Source organism: Salvia hispanica, chromosome 5, assembly GCF_023119035.1.
Source record: "Salvia hispanica cultivar TCC Black 2014 chromosome 5, UniMelb_Shisp_WGS_1.0, whole genome shotgun sequence".
Classification (NCBI taxonomy): domain Eukaryota; kingdom Viridiplantae; phylum Streptophyta; class Magnoliopsida; order Lamiales; family Lamiaceae; genus Salvia; species Salvia hispanica.
Window position 1 is genome coordinate 13,264,529 of NC_062969.1, and position 26,334 is coordinate 13,290,862.

Sequence of the window (26,334 nt, forward strand, 5' to 3'; positions counted from 1 at the left end):
TTTCTCTCCCCCTCCTCCCCCCCCAAAAATCCTCCTCTGCACCGTACGTCAGTGAATTAAAACCGCCGCTACCACGTGCAGCAACTTAAATCGGGATTTCAAATCGCCTCTACACCACGATTTCAGCCACCTCTACACCACGTTTCGATTTTTCGGCGACAAGGTAATTTGATCAGAACTATTTGTGATTTGATCGGACTTCGTTTTGGAAAATGTTACTGTGTATGCAGATTAGTGTGTGTGTTTCCGTATTTATTGATTTTTTATCCACGTTTGTTTGATTTTTTTCATGGTTGCAACGCGATTGAAGTATAATTCCTCCGATTTCTGGTCTGTTTAATGTCGATTGGTGTTTTTTGAGATATTTGTTGTATGAATCTGACATTTGGACTCAATTTCTGACGATTTGCGTAGATGTTTATGGAAACCTAGATCTGCGCTCGATTGATTGCTTTATTGTATCATCCGCTGTATTTTTTTTTGTTCGTTGCTTTTGTGGTGGATGAGTGATTTAGTTGTTGCTTGCTTTATTGTTTCCGTTATATTGTTGTATGATTTAATATATGTTTCTATAGTGTTTGCGTTTGATATACTGTTATTGATTTGGTTGGTTGTTGCTTGGTTGCTTTATTGTTTCTGCTGCATTGTTTTATTGATGTTTGCAGTATTGCTAGTTATACATTGCAGTGCATCATTTACAATATTGCAGCATTGTTTATCACCAAATATTGTAATTGCAGTGCTCATTTACAACATTGTAGTGTATTATTATACCCTATCTTGCATTCATGTGTATTGTGATGTGCATCTTGGAATTCTAATTTCATATATATTGTTGTTACAAATTTGTTTAGTTGCATTCCCAAACTATACTGAGTTGTGCTGGTTATATATGTGTTACTTATATTGCAGTGTATCATTTACAATATTGCAGTATATTATTTATAATATTGCAGTATTGTTTATCACCAAATATTGTAGTGCATCATTTACAATATCGTAGTGCGCTGTGTGTATTGTAATGTGCATCACTGGTTGAATGATTGTTTGTATTGTGTGTGAAGTATCCATATTCAAGTGTCTAACTTTTGTGTTGCATTCTACTAAACTAAATCTTGCAGTTTTGTGTTACGGGATTTGCATTTCACGTCATATGGAGACATATATGGGCACGAACGTCAGCGAATGGAAATGCTACCTAACAAACAAGAAATCAAAATCCTTCCAGCTGCTTCGTGGCAAATATTGTACAACACAACAATGTTGTACATCAACGACATTCTTGTAATTGACTTTGCCGTGCGTATTACATCAAAGCACTTCGAGGAGGTGAAAAAGAAGGGTACGATAGATGTTGAGAAGATGGTCACGAACTACCACAAACAATGACCTATTATGAACTTTTTTTCTTCTTCAAATATGGAGTTTGGTTTCTTTATTGGTTTTTCGTGTAGATGATTTAATTGATATTTTGATTTAGTGACTACTTGTATCTAAAACAAGTCGGTTTTATTTTGTTGTAGCTAATGTTGGTGATATAATTTGAAAGTTCTTTGTTGCGTACTTGTTTGATCTTCTGTAATTCTATAATTTTTGGATGCTTACCGTCAGAGAATAAACAACAATATTTTCTATTTTGTACTGCAATATGTGAAGCATTGTACTGCAATTACGACGCTTGCAAGATTGAACTCATTAGGAAGTAATAACCAATTAATGGGAATGTAGTGTTTGACCAACAGTATAAAATTACCAATTAATTGTATTGTGTTCTACAAGCACTAATGTAAATTCATTGAATATTGCACACCACAAAGCAATAGTAAGCAATATATAGAACAAATCTGCAATCGTTTCAAAAAACTACATTATGAACGAATTCAATAAAGCAATATGTCAATTGAAAATACTACGTGGTAACAATGCAATATTCATGTACTTAAACTCCAATTTGGTAAGGTAAAAACAAATACAACTATAAACCTCAAGTACTTTAAAACAAACTAAATGTTCTCTTATTCCTTTAGTTTGACACAATTTCTAGAGTAATTGGGACACATTTCTCCACATTTTCCACACGACGCAATGGTTTGGTCATCAACTTCACAGACACCAATCGGCTTGCAGAACCACTTCCTAAACCTGCAATTTAATGCAATTAACCATATGGTGTACTGCAATATGCACCACATAAGGCAGCAACCTAGTAAAAATCAGATTATAGCCATAAGAACTTAATAAAAACTGAATCAAAACAAATTTTTACAACAATCAGTAGGTTCATAAACGAATCAAAACGAACTTGAACAACAATATTCACCGATGCAATTGTAATACAGATATGCAATTCCAAGTTCAGAGAAATGCAATTCGTATTACATTACGAAGCAATCTGGAATTAAAAAAAAAACATGTTGCACCAAAAATGAATCAAATAAACAAATAAGAATAAATAATAATCATAAATCAAATTCAGATCAACAAAGCCGGATAAAAACATGAAATTTTCAGATTATCAGACAGTCATGAATTCAACAAACATGCAATAATCGATGAATTTGCAGATTATCAAATAATCACTAATAAAAACATGAAGTTTACAAATCTTAGGGTTGATATTTTAATAATTGCACGGAAACATGAAATTCAGCCAGGGCAGAGAAACATAAAAAACATGAAATTCACCCATATTCGAACGAATTTGTGGTGTGATTGTAGAGAAAATCGCTGATTACAGAGATTTAGCGATTGAATAGCTCGTTGCAGATTGAAATCGCTGACTGGAGAGAATTGCAGAGAAATTGTTGAATGCAGATGAATTAAACTCGTCGTGTGATTGAATATCTCAAATTGAGATGATATTACTGAATCGGGAATAAAAAGTTGTGTGATTTGCAGAATCTAGCATGAAATTGGGTGGAGAATGGTATAGAAAGTGGCGTGAAATTAGGTGAAGAATTGTATGGAAAGTGGCGTGAAATTGGGGTAGAATTCCAAAGCTAAATTAGAAAAAGAAATTTCCTAATTTGCCCTTCTGCATTTTAAATTGATTAAACAAAAATAAAATGAGCTGCCATGTGGCAGCTTAGTAACCGTCCAATTTTCAGATCCTAGGGCTGATATTGGTGGTATGGTGTCATATTAAAAGGTGTTGTCATTTTAACACAACCCTATATATATATATATATATATATATATATATATATATATATATATATATATATATATACACACACCGATGTACAAAAATCTTTTGTCGATAAAATTTCTTAATGATTAAAATCAAAATTTATCTATTTATTATTTCATAAAATTCTTAATTTGTGTATACTGTAGTACTAAGAACATCCAGAGTGGGACGGACGATGCATCGTCCGTCGCATCGTCCGCCACTGTGGCATCGCGGACGATACGGCGCGTTTTTGTTTTTTAATTTAATTTTATTTAATTTTCAAAACCTATATATACCTCTTACTTTTCACTACATTTTTCACTCCTTTCACTCTCAAATTCACACTACATTTTATACACTTCAAACAAAATGAATCCTGGAGATTACCCAAGTCCGATGTTCAGTGGTGCAGGATGGCCGGGTACAGAACCCGACGAATACCGGCCATTCGACACCAACGCCCAGTACGATCCCGAGTTCAGCACGGACTCGTACGGGCTGTCAGACATGGAGCCTTCTCTGAACCGCACACCCGCCACCGCCGCACCTCGCGGCCGATCCGCCGCCGACGCTACTCCCTCCGCCGCCGCGTCGGGCTCCGCCACCAAGAAGAAGCGGCCCAAGGCACGCGCCTAGAGATTGCCGCAAACGGCGGTGTGTGAAGAGTTCGCCCCGGGAAGGACGAACTACGCCGCGGATGAATTCTTCGTCTTGACGAGATGTTGGATTGATGTTTCGGAGGATCCGGTGTTCGCCAACAACCAGAAGGTTACTGCAAATTGGGAGCAAATCGCTGAAAAATACAATGAGGCCAAGCCGCTGACCGCCTACAAGCGCCATAAGGACCAGCTCCGCAAGCACTAGGATCAAATAAAGAAGCAGGTCAATCTGTTCGCGGGGGAGTACGACAAGTGTGAGAGGGAGCAGGCCAGCGGAGAGAGTCTGTCGGATGTGCGTGACAAAGCGGTGAGATCGTACACGTCATTGTTCGGCGAGTTCAAGCACTACCAGTCCTGGACGATCTTGAAGGAGAAGCAGAAGTTTGTTGGTGGTGTGCTTCCCCAATCGACGACGACAAAGAAGAGGGGGTTGAAGCGCACCTTCAGTGATTATACAAGCAGGGAAAGCGGCGCATCTCCAATGGACCTCAACAATCCGGTGTTCGAGGATGAGAGTTCCGGCACACCGATGTCCCGACGTCCCCCTGGCATCAAGGCTGCCAAGGCCAAGGGCAAGGCGACCACATTCGCCGCGACGCTGCCTGACCAGGCCCCAAGCCCGACCCCGAGCGAGACTTCGACCGCGTCACATGCCTACACGGATTTGGTGGCCTCCTACAGGACGTTGTTGGACGCACACAACGCCCTGATGCAGGCGACCAACCCGGCTGAAATCGAAGGGATCCAACGGATGATCGATGGCCTCAGCCGCATGTTGGGACTACTCTAGACGAGCCATGTTTTTTTATATGTAGTGCACTTTTTTTTTAATTTCTTAGTTTATAATTTTTTTTTAATTTCTTATTTTGTAACTTTTTTTAACTAAGTAAATGTAGGATTTGCCTTAATTGTATTTTTTTTATTTTTATTTTTGTTTTGCTTGGTATATTTGCATAAATTATATAAATACAAAATAGAAGTAAAATGCTTAGGGCGGGCTATAGTCCGCCCCATTGTAGGGGGAAGGGGCGGAGGATAAAATGCTGACGTGGCAGTGCATAGGGCGGGGCTTAGGGCGTCGCTTAGTCCGTCCCACTGTGGATGCCCTAACTATTTATAAGCATAAGCATCGGCGGATCTAGGTGGGGTCGCCTAGGGTCGGCCGACCCCACCAACCCCTCCGAAGTGCCGCCGGAGCACTTCTTTCATTGGCCCTTCAACCCCGCGATGCTTGTGTGATAGACCTTAAAGTCTATCCGAACGGTAGAGCACACGAAAATTGACGAAAGCAATGATCAATAGCCCTAGTTCGGGTTTTGGAGAAATAGGGTTTCAAGAAAAGATTTTTATTTCATTATTCTTGAATGATTTTTTGACTCTCTAATGAACTCTTTATATATAGAGTTCGGACCCTGCTTGATTCGACTCATACGATACGAGAAAGAATCAAGAAGAAAACCCGAAAAGATTTAATAAACTAAACTAAATAATTGTTCCAAAAATAAGGAAAACAATAAATAAAAGAAAATAAATTCTAATGCTAATAGGATGTGAAATCCTTGAATTTCATGGGCCGAGGCGCATTCCTCCGCGACCTTTCTTTCCTTGCCTGCGTCGGGTTCGATCTCTCCCTTCTTCTACCTCTAGTTGGTTTAGCTTGGTCGTCACCCCCGATCGGTTGAGCTTCGGTCTCCGTCGTTGGGCTCTATCAACTCCCCCCTCGACAGAAATCATCTTGTCCTCAAGGATGAGATTTGGGAAATGACGCAGCAGCTGATCCTTAGGTTCCCACGAAGGGTTTGATGGATTAGAGGACCAATGCGTCAACCAGTGATAATGCGGAAGACCCCCGACGAGCACTACCCGTTCAGCTGATGCGGCGACTGGTGTGTCGACTGGGCGGCTGTGTTTGAAATTTTTTGTGAGCTGCTGCTGCACCATTTTCGATAGTGGTGGAACAAACGGCTTAAGCAAGGAGACGTGAAACACGTCGTGAATTCGACTTCCTACTGGAAGTTGCAGTCGATAGGCCACTTTCCCAATGCGCTCCGTGATGACGTAAGGACCATAGTAACGACGGACTAGTTTGGCCGAAAGAGGATGGTCCACCGAGACTTGGCGATAAGGTTGTAAACGGAGTAACACCTGATCTCCTATGTTGAATTCGACATGACGTCGGTGTTTGTTAGCATACTCCGCCATTTTAGATTGAGCTCTGGCAAGGTTCTCCTTCAACTCCTTAAGGAGTGTCGTGCGCTCCCCCAAATTCGCCCGAACATCCGCATTATCCACTGGCCCCGCCGGAGTTCCAAAAATGTTAGGCGGGTCCCTGCCATAGAGCGCCTGGAAGGGTGACATCCCAATACTCACATTGATACTACAATTCATAGCCAATTCCGCCTAATGCAAAAATTCAAACCACTTCTTTGGTTGTTCATAAGTGAACGCCCGAAGGTATTGCTCGAGAGCGCGGTTTGTCACCTCAGATTGCCCGTCCATCTGAGGATGATAGTATGGTGCGCAATTGCATCTACTGAGCCAATGATGCAATCGGTAAGTTCCAGGGTATTACCAACAGGAAGAGTGGGCGGCGAGGAGTGGCAAGAGCGAGCTCGACATCATCAGTGCCGCCTTGGCGACCTACCAAAGCTTGGAGTTGAAACCGTTCAAGTACCTCAATTTTTGGCAGGAGGGGCACCAACATCCGAAGTATAGGGGTGGCGTAGTAGCATCATCCTCCAGCTCCTCCAACAAACAGTCGAGATCGGTAGCCCTATCCGACGGCGCCTCTGATGATGTGGCTACCCAGCTTGCCGGAACTAACTTGGGTAGCCCCGACTCTGGCCCGAGCAGTTCCCGCCGGCCGCAAGGAAGGAAGAAGGCGACGGCTAACCGTCGTCGCGCCCCGACTCCATCCGCCCCCGCTTCCGCTCCCGCTCCCTTTGTGCCACTTCAACCCCCGACCAACTCGTTGTGGGCCCTCTTGAGTCAACTCAATATGGCCGATAGGTCTAACATGACTCCCAACCAACTTGCAACACATGTGACAACGATACTGGGTCTCCGAAGAACATTGGGGATAATAGAGGACTAGTCTTCCACGGGTTTTTTTTTCGTTTTTAATTATGTAATTTTTAATTTGTAAGATTTTAATTATGTATTTTTATTTTTTAGGATTTTAATTATGTAATTTTTATTTTTTAGGATTTAATTATGTAATTTTTTTATTTTTATGTATTTTTATATGATAGAATTTTTTTTAGTAATTGAAATATTTAAACTGAATAATAGAATGGTGGGACTCTTGAGCTTGTCCTTGCGGAAGAAATCGGATGTGGGTGTTGTGCTTGCCTAAGGACAAGGAGTAAAAGTGAATCTGAGCTCACTTCCATACTCTTAGCTAAGAGCACGGATTAGAATGCTCTTAATATTTAAAAGCTTCTTTTATCGATTATGTACGTGTTTTTTAAAATATCATTTTAGCAATATTTATATTACCATGTCACGAGAAAATTGAGATTTAATTTTACTATTAAAATGGTTAGTATCAAACTTGGGACTAACGAATTTTATTGTGAAATAGAAAAAAATAAAATAATATTACTTCCTTCAAAATGACGATGCCTGAGTTTATTACATAAATAAAAACAAGGGACAAAATTTGGCAAGATAGGTTGTTAACGCCCGATTTGATTTTAATTTTTTCGGACAAAAATGCTAACGACGTGACCTATTGGACACCAACTATGTCAATATGATACGAGCAAATCTTTAACATTCCTATATCTCTATTATTTACTTTAGTATTGATTTAGCGTATCTTTTTTATATCTTTTGTGTTGCTCATTTATTAGTATTATGAATAGAATTATTGTTATTTTTTTAATCAATCAATGAAATAACATATTTTGCTCTACTTATTTTATCGTTTATTTTATTTCTGCAAACTCTAGTTTCTAGATTTATTGGCGAGGCTCGGTTTTCTCGCGACTTTCTCCCATCTTCCTAGTACTTAATAAGGGTTAGAGCATCCGCATCGGTGTCTCGATGCGGGCTCGGTCTCATCCCGGCAAGACGAGACCGCATCGAGACACCGATGCAGGTGCTCCGTCGCGTCTCGTGGCCCGGGGGGAGGGGCAGGTGGCGGGCTGTCTCGCAACTCGCGTCATACATAAAACATTTATGGCAAGACAACACCATTTAAATAGACAACGAACACAAGTTCAAATTTTCCTAAAATATAAGTGATTGATTTCTTTTGAGTCAGGATATAAGAAAATGATATTCATTGAGTTAAGTGAAGATAATAAAGTAAGATAGATAGAAAAAAAGTAAGAGAGAGTAGAGTGAATGTTTTATTTATTGTTCGTAAGAGAAATCAATCACTTGTAGCACGACAATCAAAAAGGGAAATCAATCACTTGTAGTAGGACTAGTCCTTCACTTCTCGATGTTATTTTCCTCATAAAATCCCTATTTAGAATAAAAGCTATTCTCTCTGTCCCTTAAAAGATGTCATTTTCTTTTTTTAGTTTGTCCCACAAAAGATGTCACATTTCATTTTTTAGAAAAAGTTCTCTCTCATATTAATATAAATATTACTATTTTCTCTTTCCACCTAACACATAAAACAAAACCTCCTAAAATCCCGTGTTGTCCCACAAGTGTGGGATTTTTTGTGGGATGGAGGGAGTAGAATTTAGTTTCGAGTTGGATACTAAATGATACGCAATTCTATTTCTATGTTGGGAAATTGGTCTCTAAAACCATGAACTTTGCCCAAAATTTGGTATTTCCCATGAACTTTGAAATTGGTATATAATATCACGAACTTTGTATTTTGTTTGGTATTTCCCAAATTCACTCAAATAAGATATTTTCATCAAAATCTTATTTAACATAGGCAACCGTGATATGTTTTATAATATTTGAAACCATTTTTTAAGTTCATAACATGTAGCATAAAAAGTCACGTTGAAAACCACGTTGATTTAATTGTGTCAAGTATGATAAAAGCCTCGTAAGTTAGTCAAATATAGTAATAAACATGTCGTGGGAAATACCAAACAAAATGCAAAGTTCGTGATATTATATACCGATTTCAAAGTTCATGGGAAATACCAAATTTTGGGCAAAGTTCATGGTTTTAGAGACCAATTTCTCTTCTATGTTTATCTTTATTTAACTTGAGATTTTTTTTTTTAATTTTTTTTTTTTGCTATAATTGAATTGGAGATTTAATTAATCTGGCCATAAACCATTTACATTATCTGCAGCCTCAATCAATTAAATCCAGATTGGACATAACCATTTAAATCCAGCCGCTCTCTCCAACCATTTCTCTTTATATTATCCCCTTTTCTTCACCATTCCCACACTACTAGAGCAGTCCCGCGCGAAGGCAGATAAGGTTCCCTATATATAAATCGAACCCAATTAGTTCAGATTTTGAGTTGAACTCCTGTTGTTGCCGCTGTTTCTTCTGTATATATGCTACAGACACATATCCACAAATCCCAGGCTGCTCCAATTGTTGAGCTGAAAAATCTATTGCCAAAATGGGGGACCCGTTGCAGTCTTCTCAACGAATATGCGAAACTCAACAAAGCACGGAAGATATTCGATGAAATGCCTAAACCAGATGTGGGGTCGTGGACCTCTCTTCAGAATCTTTACCTCAATATCAAACGACCTAGAAAGTCGCTCACCATATTTTCCGATTTGGTTTTCTCTAATTTCCCCAAACCCGACTCGCATTCCGTAGTTGCAGCTCTTTCTACTTGCGCCCGCTGCAAGGATCTGAGAAATGGAAGAACCATTCACGCTATGGCGTTAAAGTGCCTAGAATATCCTAGGCCCAATGTGCATAATGCGTTGATCGACATGTATGGAAAAAATCAAAGGCTTGATTTAGCTAACCGAGTTTTCAATGGCCTGGATGTTGATCTTGATTCAACAAAGAACAAGAAAACGACGCAAGAATTTAACGTGGTTCGATCTTCAACAGATCTACATCCACGGACGAAGGGGAGATGATTTTATTCCGAACACAATAAAAAACAGTTTACAACACACAATCTCTCAAGCTATCTACTCAATCGAAGAATCCCTCTCGACTGTGAAACACTCACTTAGCTAGCTAATCTTGGATTGTGAAATTAACGAGATTCACTCTAGAATTCTCTCTATATACAACAAAGAAGAAAAGGGGGAAAAAACTCTTCGATGTTTACCGTTGCAACTGAATGAGCTGGTTAGCTCTGTTTCACCTAACTCTACTGCCTTGGGCCAAGTCTCAGGCCCAACTGACATGGCCCACTTTAATGGATCAGTCACCAAAACCTAACAAGCTCCACCTTGACTGCATCCATCAATCATCTCCACCTTCATCTAAGTCCCCTTACCTCCGAGCAACCAAACTAACCAAGTCCAAGCAATGCTCAAACTTGGCACTCGGCAAAGCCTTTGTCATCATGTCTGGTGCATTTTCTGATGTATGAACCTTCCTCACTGTCACAACACCTTTCCCAACTTCATCTCTCACGAAGTGTAGCTTGACATCAATGTGCTTACTCCTCTCGTGAAAAGTTTGGTGCTTAGCCAAACTAATAGCGCTGTTGTTGTCACAGAGTATTGTCACAGCACCTTGCTCTTCTCCAAAGTCTGTCAATATTCCCTTTAGCCATTTAGCCTCCTTGACTGCCTCAGCCATAGAAATATACTCAGCCTCCGTTGTGGAGAGAGCCACCACTGACTGGAGATTGGATCTCCAACTCACAGCAGTCCCATACAACTTGAACAAATATGCAGACTGAGACTTCCGGCTATCAATATTAGCTGCATAGTCTGAATCACAGTAACCAATGAGCCCATCTTCACCATCCTTTGTACAGAACAACAAGCCAAGATCCTGGGTGCCCACCAAATACCTCATGATCCACTTCAGAGCCTGCCAATGTTCATAGCCCGGATCTGCCATGAATCTGCTGCACAAACTGATGGCATGAGATAAGTCAGGCCTAGTACACAACATCATATAAATTATACTCCCCACAATGCTTGCATAAGGGATCTTAGACATCTGTTTCCTTTCCATATCAGAGGATGGCTTTTGACTGACAGATAGTTTGAAGTGCTGGCTTGTTGGTGTTGACACCTTCTTTGAATCAATCATTTGGAATTTCATCAACATCTTCTTGATATAGCTATGCTGCATCAGCCATAGCTTCCTGGTGTTTCTTTCCCTGATGATATCCATGCCAAGTATCCTTTTGGCATTCCCCAGATCCTTCATTTCAAAAGCTTGCTCCAAATCAGCCTTCACCTGGTTAATCTCAGTCTTGCTTGGCCCTGCCACAAGCATGTCATCTACATAAAGCAGTAGATAGGCTACAGCAGTCCCACCTTTATGCCTTATGTAGACACAATTGTCAAATGCAGACTTCTTGAATCCCATTTTCTCCATCTGTTTGTCAAAAGTTAGGTACCATTGCCTGCTACTTTGCTTGAGGCCATAGAGACTCCTCTTTAGACAACAAACCTTATCCTCATCTCCTGACTTTATGAAGCCTTGTGGCTGCTCCATATAGATGGTCTCCTCTAACTTTCCATGTAAGAATGCTGTTTTAACATCCAACTGCTGGAGTTCCCAATTCTTTTTGGCCACAATTGCTAATAGGATCCTGATGGAGTTGTGCTTCACAACAGGTGAGAAGACCTCTGTGTAATCAATTCCTTCTTCCTGTGTAAAACCCCTTGCCACCAATCTTGCTTTAAATCTGACATTGTCATTCTCAGAAGCCTCCACCTTTCTCTTGTAAATCCATTTGCAAGAAATTGGTCTCTGGTGGATTTGAGACCTCAGAACAAGTATCCAGGTTTTGTTTTTCAAGAGGGAATCTATTTCTTCATTCATTGCTTGTATCCACTTCTGCTTGTCCTTGCTTCCTATTGCCTCTTTATATGTACTGGGCTCAGAGATCTCGAGTTCCTCAGCAACACACAACGCATAATAGACAAAATCAGCATCCCTATATCTAGTAGGTGGCCTTATCTCCATCCTTGTTCTGTCCCTGGCCACCAAATAATCACTAAGATCTTCATTGTCAGGGTGGGGGGGCTGAGAGGTAAATCAGCAGAACCAGAAATCTCAGCATCTTCATTTGGAAGAACATCCTCCTCCACCTGAGCAGCATTCTGCTCAAAATCAAACTCTGGTTGTATTAGATCTTGCTGAGGTTAATGAGTCTGAGCATTGGCCTTGAAAGGCATTGTTGACTCATCAAAAACTACATCTCTGCTAATTATTATCTTTTGACTTCCAGCTTCAGTGCACCATAGCCTATAGGCCTTTGCTCCATCCTGATATCCCAGAAGAATGCATTTTAGAGCTCTAGGCTCCAACTTGCCCTGTTTGATGTGTGCAAAAGCTATACAACCAAAAACTCTTAGCCTTTGATATCCACCAAGATTCTCATACCATTTATTATCTGGAGTGTCATGGTCTATGGCTGAGCTCGGGCATTTATTGATGAGTTTTGCTGCGGTGGAAACAGCCTCTGCCCAAAACCTCTTTGGTGCACCTGAGGTGAACATCATGCACCTCACTCTCTCTAACAATGTTCGGTTCATACGCTCTGCAGTCCCATTTTGCTGAGGGTTACCTGGTGCAGTCCTGTGTCTCTTGATACCTTTGGACTTGCAGAAAGAGTCAAACTCCTTGGATAAGAACTCCAAGCCATTATCTGTTCTCAAACACTAGAGCCCATATCCCTTCTCAACTTCAACAGCCTTGTGCCATATCTTGAAACTCTCAAATGCCTCTGATTTTTCTTTTAAGATCCTCACCCAGACCTTCCTGCTGAAATCATCAATGATACTTAAGAAGTATCTTCCCCCACCTGTTGACTTCTCTGAACTGGGACCCCAGAGATCACTATGACAATAATCCAGTGGCCTTGTTGAAGTGTGTTTTCCAGAACCATTGGGCAGCTTCTTCCCCTTCCCCAGCAAACAAGACTCACATAGTTTTACACTTTCTTGATCACTACAGGTGAAAATACCCCTTTTAACCAGCTCCTTCAACCCTTTCTCTCCAACATGTCCAAGCCTCTTGTGCCACAAAGCCAAACTAGAATCCATAGTGAAGGAAGAACTACCAGTAACAACATCAGCATTAAGATAATAGAGCCTGTTCTGCCATCATAACAATAGTATTCCCAGACAAGACTCTCATACATCCACCAGAAGACACAAAGGAATATCCCTTCAATTCTAGCATGCCCAAAGAAACAAGATTCCTTTTTATACTAGGTATGAACCTTACTCCAGTTAACAATATAACCGACCCATCATGCACCTTAAAGCGAATATTTCCAATCCCTTTAATAGTACTTACCTGATTGTTGCCTAACAACACAGTTCCATCAGCTTCTGTGAGATCCTCGAACCAATCCTTGTGTGAGCATATGTGGAACGAGCATCCAGAGTCCATGATCCATGAGTCTGAAATCTGCTTCTCTGCCACATTCATCACATGTGCAGGTTCCAATTCAGCCGTGCAGTCAGCCGTATTCTGATCATTGTTGCCCTCAGATTGTTTTCTCTTCCAAGCATAGCAATTCTTCTTGAGATGGTCGGGCTTTTGACACCAATGACACTTTCTTGTCTCCTTAGGTTCATCCCCAGACTTTTGATTGGGATTGTGGGGCTTAGAACCTTGATTCTCCTTTCCCTTGAACTGCTTCTTTGGCTTGAATTTCTTTACAACAAGAGCCTCTGGAGCTTGATCAGAACTCGCAATTGTAGAGGTTCTTTGCAATTCCTTGGCCTTCAAAACGCATTGCACTTCATCAAGAGTAATGGCCTTCTCTCTACCATACAACATGGCATCCTTCAGATGATCGAAGGACTTCGAGAGTGCATTCAGAAGTAAAATGGCCTTGTCTTCGTCTTCAAGATTGACATCTATATTTTCAAGGTCATCGATGGCCTTATTGAATTCATCGAGTTGTTCTCCCATCGGCTTAGATTCAAGAAACCGATAGGAGTATAGACGCTGCTTCATATAAAGGCGATTCGCGAGAGACTTCGTCATGTATAGAGTCTCTAGCTTCGCCCAGACACCCATCGCAGTAGTCTCCTTCGCGACCTCTCGAAGGACTTTATCCCCAAGGCAGAGAACAATGGCGTTGTGCGCCTTTTCCCAGATCTCTCGCTTCTTCGCCGCAACCTTTTCATCTGCTCCTTCCTCGATCACCGGCGATTTCGATTTGATAGCATCGGCTAACCCTTGTTGGATTAACAAGGCCTTCATCTTGATACGCCAAAGCCCAAAATCGTTGTGGCCGGTAAACTTTTCTGCTTCAATTCTTGGCATCGTCATCGTTTCCCACAGACGGCGCCAATTTGTTGATCTTGATTCAGCAAAGAACAAGAAAACGACGCAAGAATTTAACGTGGTTCGATCTTCAACAGATCTACATCCACGGACGAAGGGGAGATGATTTTATTCCGAACACAATCAAAAACAGTTTACAACACACAATCTCTCAAGCTATCTACTCAATCGAAGAATTCCTCTCGACTGTGAAACACTCACTTAGCTAGCTAATCTTGGATTGTGAAATTAACGAGATTCACTCTAGAATTCTCTCTATATACAACAAAGAAGAAAAGGGGGAAAAACTCTTCGATGTTTACCGTTGCAACTGAATGAGCTGGTTAGCTCTGTTTCACCTAACTCTACTGCCTTGGGCCAAGTCTCAGGCCCAACTGACATGGCCCACTTTAATGGATCAGTCACCAAAACCCAACACTGGATTATAAAGACGTGGCTATTTGGACCACCTTACTAAACGGATATATTGTAAATAGTGATATGGATTCAGCTCAAAAGATTTTTGATGAAATGCCGCAGAAAAATGTCTTCTCTTGGACTGCGATGATTGTAGGGCACGTTCGCACCAAGAATTCTCTCGAGGCATTGGAGTTGTTCATGAAGATGAGACACGAAGATGTTGGAGAGCATTATTGCAATCCCACTACTTTCACTGTTGTTGCTCTGCTTTCTGCTTGTGCCGATATTGGGGCGCTGAATTTTGGAAGTTCAGTTCATGGATATATTAACAAACGCCATGGGTCGCTTCGGATGTTACCGTGAATAATGGGTTGATGGACATGTATGGAAAAAGTGGGAATCTTGATTCAGCTATAAAGCTGTTTGATAGCATGGGGAGGAAAGATTTGTTTTCATGGAGCATTATGATATCTGGTTTGGCACTCAACGGAAGGGGCAAAGACGCCCTCGTTGTTTTCGATTCAATGGTCGAATCAGGGCTGATTCCAAATGAAGTTACTTTTCTATCAGTTTTGTCCGCTTGCAGCCATGGAGGACTAGTTAGTGAAGGAGAGAGATTGTTTGAAAGATTTGTAAATAGCTACCAAATTAAGCCGTGGATTGAGCATTACGGGTGTATGGTAGATCTCTTTGTCCGAGCAGGACGTTTGGAGAAGGCCTTGTGGTTGGTTGAGCGGATGCCTATGAAGCCAGACGCTGTGATCTGGAGATCCCTTCTGGTTGCTTGTCTCCAACATGGGAATTTCGAACTAGCTGAAGTGGCAGGGAAGAAGGTGCTTGAACTGGATCCCAATGATGATGCTGTTTACGTGCTCCTTTTCAGCATCTATCGCTCCAAGAATAGGTGGGACGAGGCTGTGAGCGCGATGAAGATGATGAGAGAGCAAAGAGTTAAGAAAATGCCTGGGTGCAGTTGGATTGAAGTGAATGGTGGTTTTCATGAGTTCCTTGCTGAATCTTCTCAACACTATGTTAGTGACAACATAGTGATTGTTTTGAATGGCTTGATTGAGCATTCAAGAGTAGATACAAATCTTTTCTTGCAAGCATCTTGAGATTATCATTTTTATGTGAGGTATTGTTATTAGGAGTAATTAACTTCATTTCTATATGAATCTTAAATTGTTTATTTTATCATCAAGTGATTTTATATGTTCTTTCTGTCTCTGCTATGCATTTTTCTTTGTAGTGTAACGCAATTAAGATAACATATCTATTTTCAAAAATAATAAAATAGCTTTCTCTTTAATTACTATATTAACAATTTTTTTTCTTTTTCAAATTAAAATATTCAACACTTTTGATCTAATACTTTCGCCAACTTTTTTTTTCTCTTTCAATTAAACATACAAAACTCCTAAAATCCCGTATTAACTCATAAATGTGTCATCTTACATGAGACGAAAGGAATATATTTTAATATTCTATCTATCCCAAGGTAGTTGAGTTGTATTTTTTTTTAGATTGCTTCAAGGTAGATGGATCATTTCTTTTTCTGAAAAAAAAAACTTAATCTTTTAACTCCATTTTACTTTCTCTTCCTCTTTCTTACTTTATTTATTTCTTTCTTTACTATCTCGACCTTTAACATATTAATTTCTTAAATTTCGTGTCCAAATAAAATGCCCCAACTACATTTTGGAATGAAGTAGTATTATAAGCATAGTTTAGTGAATTAAGATATATTTTTACTGAAGTACAAAATGTTTTTTCGATAAAATTTCTTAAAGACCAGAATAAAATTTATCTATTACTTATTTTATTTAAATTTTTAATTTTTTTTATATTGCAGCAGTACTAACTATATTTGCAATGCAGGAGTAATAAATGAGTAAATAACAATACTAGTAGTAATAATTTGGTAGCCTAGCTCTTCTTCCGCTCGGCCCTAAATTTTCATTTTTCAATATTCCCTTCAAGTTATGAAATGGGAGTATTTTCAATTTTAAAGCTTCGTATATCGTGAAGTGTTCGATTATTAAGTAGTAAGTGTTTTTTTAAAATGTCAACTTTACTATATTTTAATTACCATGTCACGAGAAAATTGAGATTTAATTTTAGTATTAAAATGGTATCAAACTTGGAACTAACGAATTTTGTTGTGAAATACTAGCAAAAAATAAAATAATTTTACTTCCTTCAAAATGACGATGCCTGAGTTTATTAAATAAATGAAAACAAGGGACAAAATTTGTCTTTTTGGACCTAAATATTGTTATGGTTATTATTCATTTGAAGGTGTGGAACTTTAAATTGGCAAGACAAGGTGGTTAACGCCCGATTTGATTTTAATTTATTCAGACAAACATCCTAACAACGTGCACCAACTATGTCAATATGATCCGTTTCTATATAAATTTTGAACCAAGATAAATGTATATAAATTATATACGTACATAATATTTTTAAATTTCAAATTTAATTAAAAATATTTTACCTCTTACTTTAATTTCTCTCCACTTTAACTATATTTATTATAATTTTTTCAAAATACGTTAAAAAAAGGGGTCATCTTAACTGGGACAAATGTAGTACTATATTATTATGTGGCAATAAGAAAGAAATAATATACTTTATGTCAGATTGCGATATGATATCAAGTTTGATTTGAATTAATTATACATACTTAGTAAAAAAAAAAATTCCTTAAATATGCAAATATTTAAGTTAAAATTCTAGTAGTAATTGTTTTTAAATTATTGCAAAATAATTAATATATAATTTATTTTAAATTAATGAAGTTATAAATTGATCTAAAAAATAAAATATTAAATTCTTTTATTATGTATGTTTTATTATTAAGTTTCTAGACTTTGTAGAATCGAGCTCATCAACTTTTTAGGATACTCTTAACGATTTTGAGATACAAATGATTTAATATTGACATTATTTGAGACAAATATAAGAAAAAGTTTACATCGGTTCTATAATAGTAGTAGTAGTATTTGCGACATAATCAAGATACATGCCAAAAATAGTAAATTGCGGTCGGTGGGCCGAGAAGCTGGCTGCATTTGTCGGCCTTACAGAAAAGCCCAAATTATCAAAACTGCCAAATTATCATTAACCCTTCGCCCCTCATTAAATATTTTATAGTACTATTTGTTATACCGTCATTATTAACCCTCGTCCAGGGATGTTAATGTAGCCCGCAATCCGTGGGTCAGCCCGAATAGCTGCCAAATTTATAAGGTTAGGGCTGAAAATTTCTAGCCTGATAAAATTACAGTCCGACTAGCCCGCACCTGATTAACCCTCAGCCCATTAGGGCTAGACCCCAAAATCCGATGGGCTGGCCTGAAAATCCGATAAAATTTCTATTGTTCTATTTGTTTGACTCTAATTCGACACTTCATTAGTTATTTTATAATATAGATTACTAAAAAAATAACTTTCAATTTTATATATTAAACTTTTATTAACATAATAATAGATATATAAATTAGAAAATTCAAATTCACTAAAAAAATATATTTAAATTTCTAAAACATATTTTAAAATTTTTTAATGTTTATGTTTTATTTTGCATAAATCTCAAATATTAGTATTTGATCATGTTTATGTTTGAGTTTAAGCATATATCTCAAATTTATCATAATTAAATATTTTACATTTTATAAATATAGCTAATTTTCACCATTATTTATTGGATTGTACGCATGTTAATTTTATCGATAGCAACCCGATTAGCCCGCTGGGCTAGCCCGAAATCCGAGCTTTTAGGGTTAGGGTTGAACTTCTATAACCCGAAAAAATCACAGCTCGATTAGCCCGCACTCGATTGACCCGCAACTCGAATAGGGTTGGCACGAAACCCGGTGGGCTGGCCCGATTGACATTCCTACCCTCATTAGATATTTATTAGTATTAAATATTACTCCATATATTTTATTTTTATTATTTTAAATGAATGAATTTCATATTTCACTAACCACATTTCACATGCATTTAACTATAATTATAATTATAATTAATAATATGAAACTACAATTCATATTTCACTTATTTTTTGATTTTTTTTCTTTATGTATTCTTAATGCTCACGTTAAATCAAAATGAAATATTGAATTTATGACCGAAAGAGTATTTCCTATAGCTTCCAATTTGAGTATATCACAGAACTTGATGAAGAAACTAAAAGCAGTCCGGTAATTACTGTAAGATGTGTTTGATACAGTAAAATTGATATTGTATGTAATTATAATTTTATAGAACTGAGTTTGAAGATATACGCACTATTTTAATTCAATTCTATATTTTTTCTTTGCAAAATTAAATAGTTAATATAGAAATGCATTCTAATTTCAAGATCTTTATTTAGTGAACAAGAAATCAAAATTTATCATTGTTTTATAATTAAATATTTTTATAATTGTATTTCTATATTATGCAATTTTATGGTACTGTTTTCGCATATTTTTAAGATTCTGTTATGGTTGTTTCTGTGATTGTGGTGTGTTGCAGGACATGTGAGTGTGTGTTTTAGACGTATTTAATTTAATACTATTTACTTACACTATTAAATAGAGAAAATTTAAAATTGTAATATCATTTTAAATCCAAATATTTATGTGATATCAAAAATAAATTTGGAATTGAAGGTTTTGAGATACCAAAGTAAATACGCATCAAACACGCATGGTAAATTCAGCCGATCACACCGGTTTATTTGTAAATTACTATTGCGCACAATTACCAGCATGAAAAAATGTAAAATTTGAACTTGAAATAGACAGTGGTCATTTAACTTTGAATCGCACTATCAAAATCGACAAAAAATATTTGTTGGGTTTTGATTAAACATTGAATTATTTGTAAATTACATTCTCATTTCTTGAATGTTTATATAAGTATATTACAGTACTGTATGTTCACTACACTGATTTATTCTCTACAGCAAATAGATTTTGATGTCCTATTTATGCAATTGAAGTCAATTGAAAGCAAGCATTCTAGCATTACCAAAAACAAACAAGCATTCTAGTACTATCAGAGGAACAATTCGGTAGGGTAATTAACTCATCATTAATATTCACCGTTACTTTTATTAACATATATAAGCTGATAACTGAAATAAAACATCTATCACAATTCACAACTACAATAAAATGCCATTCTTCTCCAACTTCAAGCGTCGCACTGACTTGATGAAACATCTGCAACCAACAAAATTAATAAAATCAAAAGCTGCTAATTTTAATTAATAAAAAAAAAACAGTCGAAAAAAGTAATTCTAGTTTTCAACTTACTCCCATGTCACATCTTTTGCTCGTTGCCATTCACCTTCCTCGTTTTGATACATGACTTTGTACGCCACATTTTCTTCACCTGCACCAGCACCAGCACCACATACCAATTTTCATTTTCCTCCAAATATTAGTTTATTGTAATTTTTCTTGAATTAAAATGACGTGGCTACTGCTAGTAATAGACGTGTTAGTTAAATTAAATGGTAATTGATAAATTAGCAGTCCTACAAATTGATATTTTAAAGTGTGTCAAGTAGCCATGTCGAAGCAATTTCAACTTTGATATACTAGTATAATACAATAGTTAAATGAAGATCAAAATTAGAAGTAGAATTAGTGTATTTGAAGTTACCTTTTAGAAACAAGGCAATGAGAGTGTTAGCAAGCGAGTGATGGGAGCAAAAGAGGCTCAAATCAATCTTCCTTGTAATCCCAACTCCTTCCATTTTCACTTTGACGTACAACGAATTCGCCGCCCTCCCGCCGCCGCGCCGGTTGCGCTGCCACACCTGCTTCCTCCAACTCCTCACCGGCGGCCAACCAACCACATATCCGTCCTTGTTATTCACCCTATATATAGTATCACCCCAAACAGCAAAATTATTATTCATACTCCTATAAAAAGAAAGAAATGAAAATAGACATACCTGTTCACATTTGGGCCGGGTCGGGTTGAAAGGGAGAGTTCCAATTGGAGCTCCATTGTGAATTGAAATCAAATGTAAGTAAGAGAGATGATAATGAGGTTATGTGAGAGAGTGAGGGTTGGTGTGTGTATATATATATATATATATATATATGGTGAATTGGTGATGATTTGAAGATGAAGTGGAGATGTGGGCAACATATTGTCAGCATCAATGCCAGACTTTTAGCCGACCCAAATGCTCCAATTGCCGAATCACTCTTTCTCTTTCCTCTTTCCTCTTTCCTCTTTCCTCTTCTTTATGTTTTTTTTTTTAAATTTTAATAATATATGTAATATTTGATTTTGTTGTGTGCTAAAGCAGCACTTATTGAATGCGTGTCCCTCACTTCTCAATTGCGCCCAACACCAACAACGTTTTGTTACTATTAATAACGACTACCTCTTTTAGGTCGGCCCAATTTCATCAATGTTTAACAATATTGGTAAGTGAAGCCAACCTATTCAATTAATCAAATTAACTTGCTTATTGTTAATAATGTTGTACTCCCCCCTTTTCGTGGTAGATGTGATATCATGAGATTTTAAGTGATTGAGAAAATATACTTTTACATAAATGTTAATGTTGGGGAGAACATTTTTTTCAAAAAAAAAAAATGTGATATCCTTTTGTGAAATTCAAATTGATTAAATATAAAATAGTCTCCAACCAATTTAATAGTGATAATTTTTCAAAAGATTAAATTAGTTTTATTATAAAATAGTTTACAACCAATTTAATAGTGATAATTTTTCAAAAGATTAAATTAGTTTTATTATAAAATAATTTCCAACCAATTTAATAGTGATAATTTTTCAAAAGTAGATGATTACTAGTAATTTTTATGAACGACACAAAATAAAAGAAAAATGTACTACTATTATTAGTTGTGAGTTGAAGGATTATAAGAATCATTTTTGAGATGCTAAAACCAATCCAAGGATGTAAACCATATGATTCTTTCGACTCTAGGTGGCTCAAATTTTTGGTAAATTTTATGTCCGGATAATTTGATGGTATATAGGGAGAGAAAAAAGATAAGAAAAATTGGAAAAAAATCTTAGAAATACTAGAGAAATATTATGTTTTACTATCGACCACAGTATAATCAAATAACACTACTAAAAAACTAGAAAATATTACTTGGTGGAATGAAATAGTTTTTTTTTTTCTTTTTTTCTACTTTTCAAAGAAAAATGATACCCGGGGATGGGGGGACTGGCATAAATTCATTCATACGGAGTACAAATAATTGCATCCTTCATTCCGTCCGAATTTAAAATTATTCTTTGGAATATAACTTTCAAGAGAAATAAATTTAAACGTAGTATTTAAAAAAAAAACTATATACGTTGCTCTCATTCATTATTTCAAACCATAATTTCTTGTTATGAAAGATTGCTTTTTCTAAAAGTGTAGCATGATTTTTGGGTTCGGTTGCATGTTAAAGCCTCTTTTTTGGTTGAGCCTTCATACACATCAATTGTCAATGCCAATTTTGCTTTCTCTCTACATTTAATTTGTTCATCTTTATCTCAGCACTATTCTACTTTATTTCTTTTCTTTTTTCGCATGTAATTATACTTCTATGCACGGAAAAATCAATTTAAAACTGAGAAAACAAATAATAAGAATGAATTAATTATTTAATTTCATAATGTTAACTATTTTAGAAAATTGGTCATGATACTTGAGACTTAGTTAATTATTTTAGGTTGTAAGTAATTAAGAAGATGAGAGTTTCCGCTAAAGGTGTATTGATAGTTGCGAGAAAGAAAAAAGTGTGGCGGGTGCATTGTGTGTGACAAAAAACGACAAAAATTAAAAGTGCATGCATTTTGATTACTTACTCTCCTCGACATTTTACTTTCGACAAATACGATGGGTTTCCTAAGTTACATTACTTTGTCTAGGCACTCATTTTTAGGTTCACTGTCTTCTTCTTTCAACCCCTTAATCCAAATAAAAGATTCACTAAATAATCATAAAAAGTGTTAATTTGGAGCATCTCCAATGCCGGCTAGCCAACTAGCTAGCCGATTCACGTAGCTAGCCGGTCGGCTAGCCGAACCATTGGAGCAGGCTAGCGCCAAATCGGCGAAAAAATCGGCCAGGACTAGCCAATCGCGTGTGGCTGGCCGATGCGCTGGCCGCCACAACGCCGATTTTTTTTTTAAACCTATATAAACGTGATTTTAGTTTCATTTTCATTTGCACCACTTGTTTTAACGAGTTTTCTCTCTCTCTAACTTTCTGTACAAGAGCATCATCGAGCGATGAGTAACGCGGGTGGTAGCAGTGGTGGTAGTGGTGGGGATGCTTTGAGGAGTACGAATGGAGGATGAACGAGGCTATGAAGGCCTACATGAACCGCGAGATGCAGCGGTACATGCGTAGGGTGGAACAGCAGGTGCGATACCTCGCCCTCCACGGGTTGTCCACCGCCGAGCAATGATTGATCGGGATCACGTAGCTGCACATCAACGGCTGTATGACGACTACTTTTCAGAGAACCCGCGGTTTCCCGCAAACATGTTCCGGCGGCGTTTTAGAATGCGTAGGGAGTTGTTTATGCGTATCGTTGACGCTTTGGAGCGTCGATATCTGTGTTTCCGCTTCAGGCACGATGCGGCTTGGCAGACCCGGCCACACCCCTATTCAAAAGTGCACGACGACAATCAGGCAGTTGGCCTACGGAGGCGCGGCAGACATGTGGGATGAGTACCTCCACATCGGTGAGTCGACAGCCCTGGAATGTCTGAAGTATTTCTGTGAGGGCGTGATAAAAATTTTCGGTGAGGAGTACCTTCGAAGCCCCACTCCCCAAGATTGTCAGAATTTGATGCATATGCACGGGGAGAAGCATGGGTTCCCCGGGATGTTAGGAAGCATAGATTGTATGCATTGGGAGTGGAAGAACTGTCCGACTGCCTGGAAGGGGGCCTACACGACCGGCTACAAGTCAAAGAATCCCACGATGATCCTCGAGGCCGTAGCTGATTTGACTGTGGATCCGGCATGCGTATTTTGGGGTAGCGGGTCGAACAACGATCTCAACGTCCTCGAACTCGTCGCCCCTCTTCAACGAAGAAGTGTCAGGGCGGGTCCAGCCGTCCTCATTTGTGGCCAACGGCAACCGGCATGATATGGGCTACTACTTGGCGGATGAGATATACCTAGGTGGCCCGTCTTTGTGAAGACGATCAGGCACGCAAGTGATGAAAGGAAGGCCTACTTTGCGGAACGGCAGGTCGGCGCGCAAGGACGTGGAGCGCGCATTTGGTGTGCTCCAGTCTCGATGGGAGGCAATTAAGGGTCCAACGCGTTTGTGGCATGTCGGATGCGTTTCCCAAATAATGTACGCTGCATTATCTCTGCACAACATGATCGTCGAAGACGAAGGCGTGCAACTGACTCGTTGGGCCAATGACGATGAAGCCGGTCCAAGCCACGGAACGGCCACCCCTAGCGTACGACGTGGGGTACCTCTCGATGAAGCCGACCGCCTCAAGGAATTTGCCGACATGCGCCAAGTGGAAGCTCATATTCAACTCCAAAAGGATATAATTGAAGAGTTGTGGGCACGGAGGACTGCACGCCGTTAGTTTTTTTTTTAAGTATTATGTAATTTTTTTTTATCTATGTACTTTTTTTTTAATGCAATTAATGAATTTTCCCGTATATGTGTCGTAAATTTAATTCCGTAATCTAATCGTAATTTTAACTCCGTAAATGTAGTATATTTTGAATTATTTTTATTGCGGTTGGCCTATGACTGGCCTATGGTTGGCCTAAATCGATGTGACAGGTTGATTTTTAGTGCTGCTGACATGACAGGAAGAGAAAGTGGCTGACCTATTTGCATTGGAGATGCTCTTGTCCAATCACTCCAATTTTTCCTTTCGCCTTTCCAAAATATATCATGTTCCTATCTACATTGACTATTGAAAGTGTTAATTTTGTTATTGATTTTTTTATTATGATTTAGTATGAAGGATATAATCTACATACTTTAATTTGCAGATTGGTTATCGGCAGATGTTACTTCCGACTTCCTCCATTCCATAAATATCATTTTATCAGTTTAGTTCGTCTCATAAAATTAGACATTTCTATTTTTTAGTAATTGTGTCTCATTTTCTTACAATATTTCAATCACTTTTTCTTTCTCATACTTTATGAATGTGCATTAAAACTTGTGTTATCCCAAGATATGCAATTTTTATGAGACGGAAGGAGTACTTTTTGCAATACACGGAAAATGTACAAATTAACAACTACAGTATTATTGTATACCTTCTGTCTGTAAAAGTATAGAGACTTTAGTGACGAATACTAGTTTTAATGCAAAATTAGTAAAATATGATAGATTAGAGAAAAAATAGTTATAATAATATTAACAGATAACGAGATCTACATAATTTGTAATGTAACATATGACATTTTTCTTTTTCAAAAATCGAGGACGGGGATCAACGGACTGAAATGACAAAAATGAATGAGAGCGGAAGAAGTATAAACTATACCATCCATGGTCCATACTTACAATTGAAATATTTTTATAGGAACGATCCCATAATACCAATTGGTGGGACAAGTTTGATGGGAACGATATAAAATATATAGCAGCCAGTTGAAAGAATAGAAAATAACTAGTCAAGAAACATATGCTCCTAGTGTTGTTATGTTTTGTTTATGTTTGAGGCCTAAATAAGACAATTATGTCTAAAATGACTGCACACAAAAACATATACATGTACCAGACTCTAAGCACAAGGTACATGTGGTTAGTAAGGGATTGCTACCTTTGAACTTGACATATTTGTCTGTTTCAAACCAAGAGTTGATATCAAAAACAGATTGGGAGGGAACAATAATCACGTGCGTTTCTTGAGATAAGCTCAAGAGAGGGAGCAATTAATTCTTTGTCGATACGATAAGTCATATTCTGCATGTGTGGTTTCGTCCCTCGTGTACACCCACTAGGACTAGGAGTACAGATTCATTATAGTCATTTAAATTGGCTAACCACAGATTCATTATAATAATTTAGTTGAGAAATACATTATTTAAATGAGTGATGCTAAATGGCCACATTATGGCTGGCCATAATCAGATTTTTAATTGAAAATTGAGCCCATTTTAATGAAATTTAATGCATAGATGCTATCAAAATTTCCAGGACTATTCTATCCTTTTCTTATATTAACCCAGAAATAGACATATGCTTTAAACGTACCCTTTCTTTTCTTATTTTCTTAGGTTTATGTTTATAATAAGAATTAATAATGTTAAGTAAATGTAGTGGAGTATAATTTATTATTATAATTAACATATAAAATATTTTTACCGTACATGCCATAGTGCAGTGTCATGTTTTACACTATTAATTAATTAATAATAATAATAAAATTAATAAATTTATAAATATAAATAATAGTGTTAAAATTTGAAATTAATGATAATTTGAAAAATTATGTTATGACACTGTAATAGTCTATAATACAACAATAGAAAAAACTTTAATAAACAATAATAATTATATCACATCTAATTTTTTTAAATTATAATTTACAAATTTTATTTGATTAGTAGTACAATATTATGGAATTTTCTCTTGAAGGTGATTTAATATATATAAGAAGGTTGAAACAGAATAATATCACTAATATATTTAATTGAAAATGAAAATAAACATGGTAAGGTATTT

At 37.5% G+C, this 26,334-nt stretch overlaps 2 protein-coding genes and 1 long non-coding RNA gene across 3 annotated transcripts; 2 read left to right on the forward strand and 1 right to left on the reverse strand.

The window, feature by feature from the left end:
- The first annotated feature begins 29 nt into the window (after nucleotides 1–29).
- Nucleotides 30–1,563, forward strand: LOC125186425. Its single transcript, XR_007170441.1, has 2 exons — nucleotides 30–163; nucleotides 1,122–1,563. It is a non-coding gene; the product is annotated as an uncharacterized LOC125186425 (long non-coding RNA).
- A 7,758-nt stretch (nucleotides 1,564–9,321) lies between these two features.
- LOC125186444 (pentatricopeptide repeat-containing protein At2g22410, mitochondrial-like) lies at nucleotides 9,322–15,744 on the forward strand. Its single transcript, XM_048082811.1, is given in 3 exon segments — nucleotides 9,322–9,764; nucleotides 14,647–14,975; nucleotides 14,978–15,744. Coding segments are annotated over 3 exon segments (1,539 nt in total).
- A 3,951-nt stretch (nucleotides 15,745–19,695) lies between these two features.
- Nucleotides 19,696–20,712, reverse strand: LOC125191003 (auxin-responsive protein IAA20-like). The gene is made up of 4 exons (XM_048088459.1): nucleotides 20,586–20,712; nucleotides 20,291–20,508; nucleotides 19,939–20,017; nucleotides 19,696–19,845 (listed from the first exon to the last, which is right to left on the reverse strand). The coding sequence occupies exons 1-4, from the start codon at nucleotides 20,639–20,641 to the stop codon at nucleotides 19,788–19,790; spliced, it is 411 nt and encodes a 136-aa protein (XP_047944416.1). The 5' UTR covers nucleotides 20,642–20,712; the 3' UTR covers nucleotides 19,696–19,787.
- Between the last annotated feature and the right edge of the window lie 5,622 nt (nucleotides 20,713–26,334).

What these genes read in the sequence shown, in the direction of transcription:
- LOC125191003 (XM_048088459.1), bottom strand. Translation starts at nt 20,641, where the DNA reads ATGGAGCTCCAATTGGAACTCTCCCTTTCAACCCGACCCGGCCCAAAT. An exon ending in CATTGCCTTGTTTCTAAAAG is followed by an intron (nt 20,018 to 20,290) that starts GTAACTTCAAAT and finishes GTGCTGGTGCAG; the next exon opens with GTGAAGAAAATGTGGCGTAC. An exon ending in GCAAAAGATGTGACATGGGA is followed by an intron (nt 19,846 to 19,938) that starts GTAAGTTGAAAA and finishes TGTTGGTTGCAG; the next exon opens with ATGTTTCATCAAGTCAGTGC.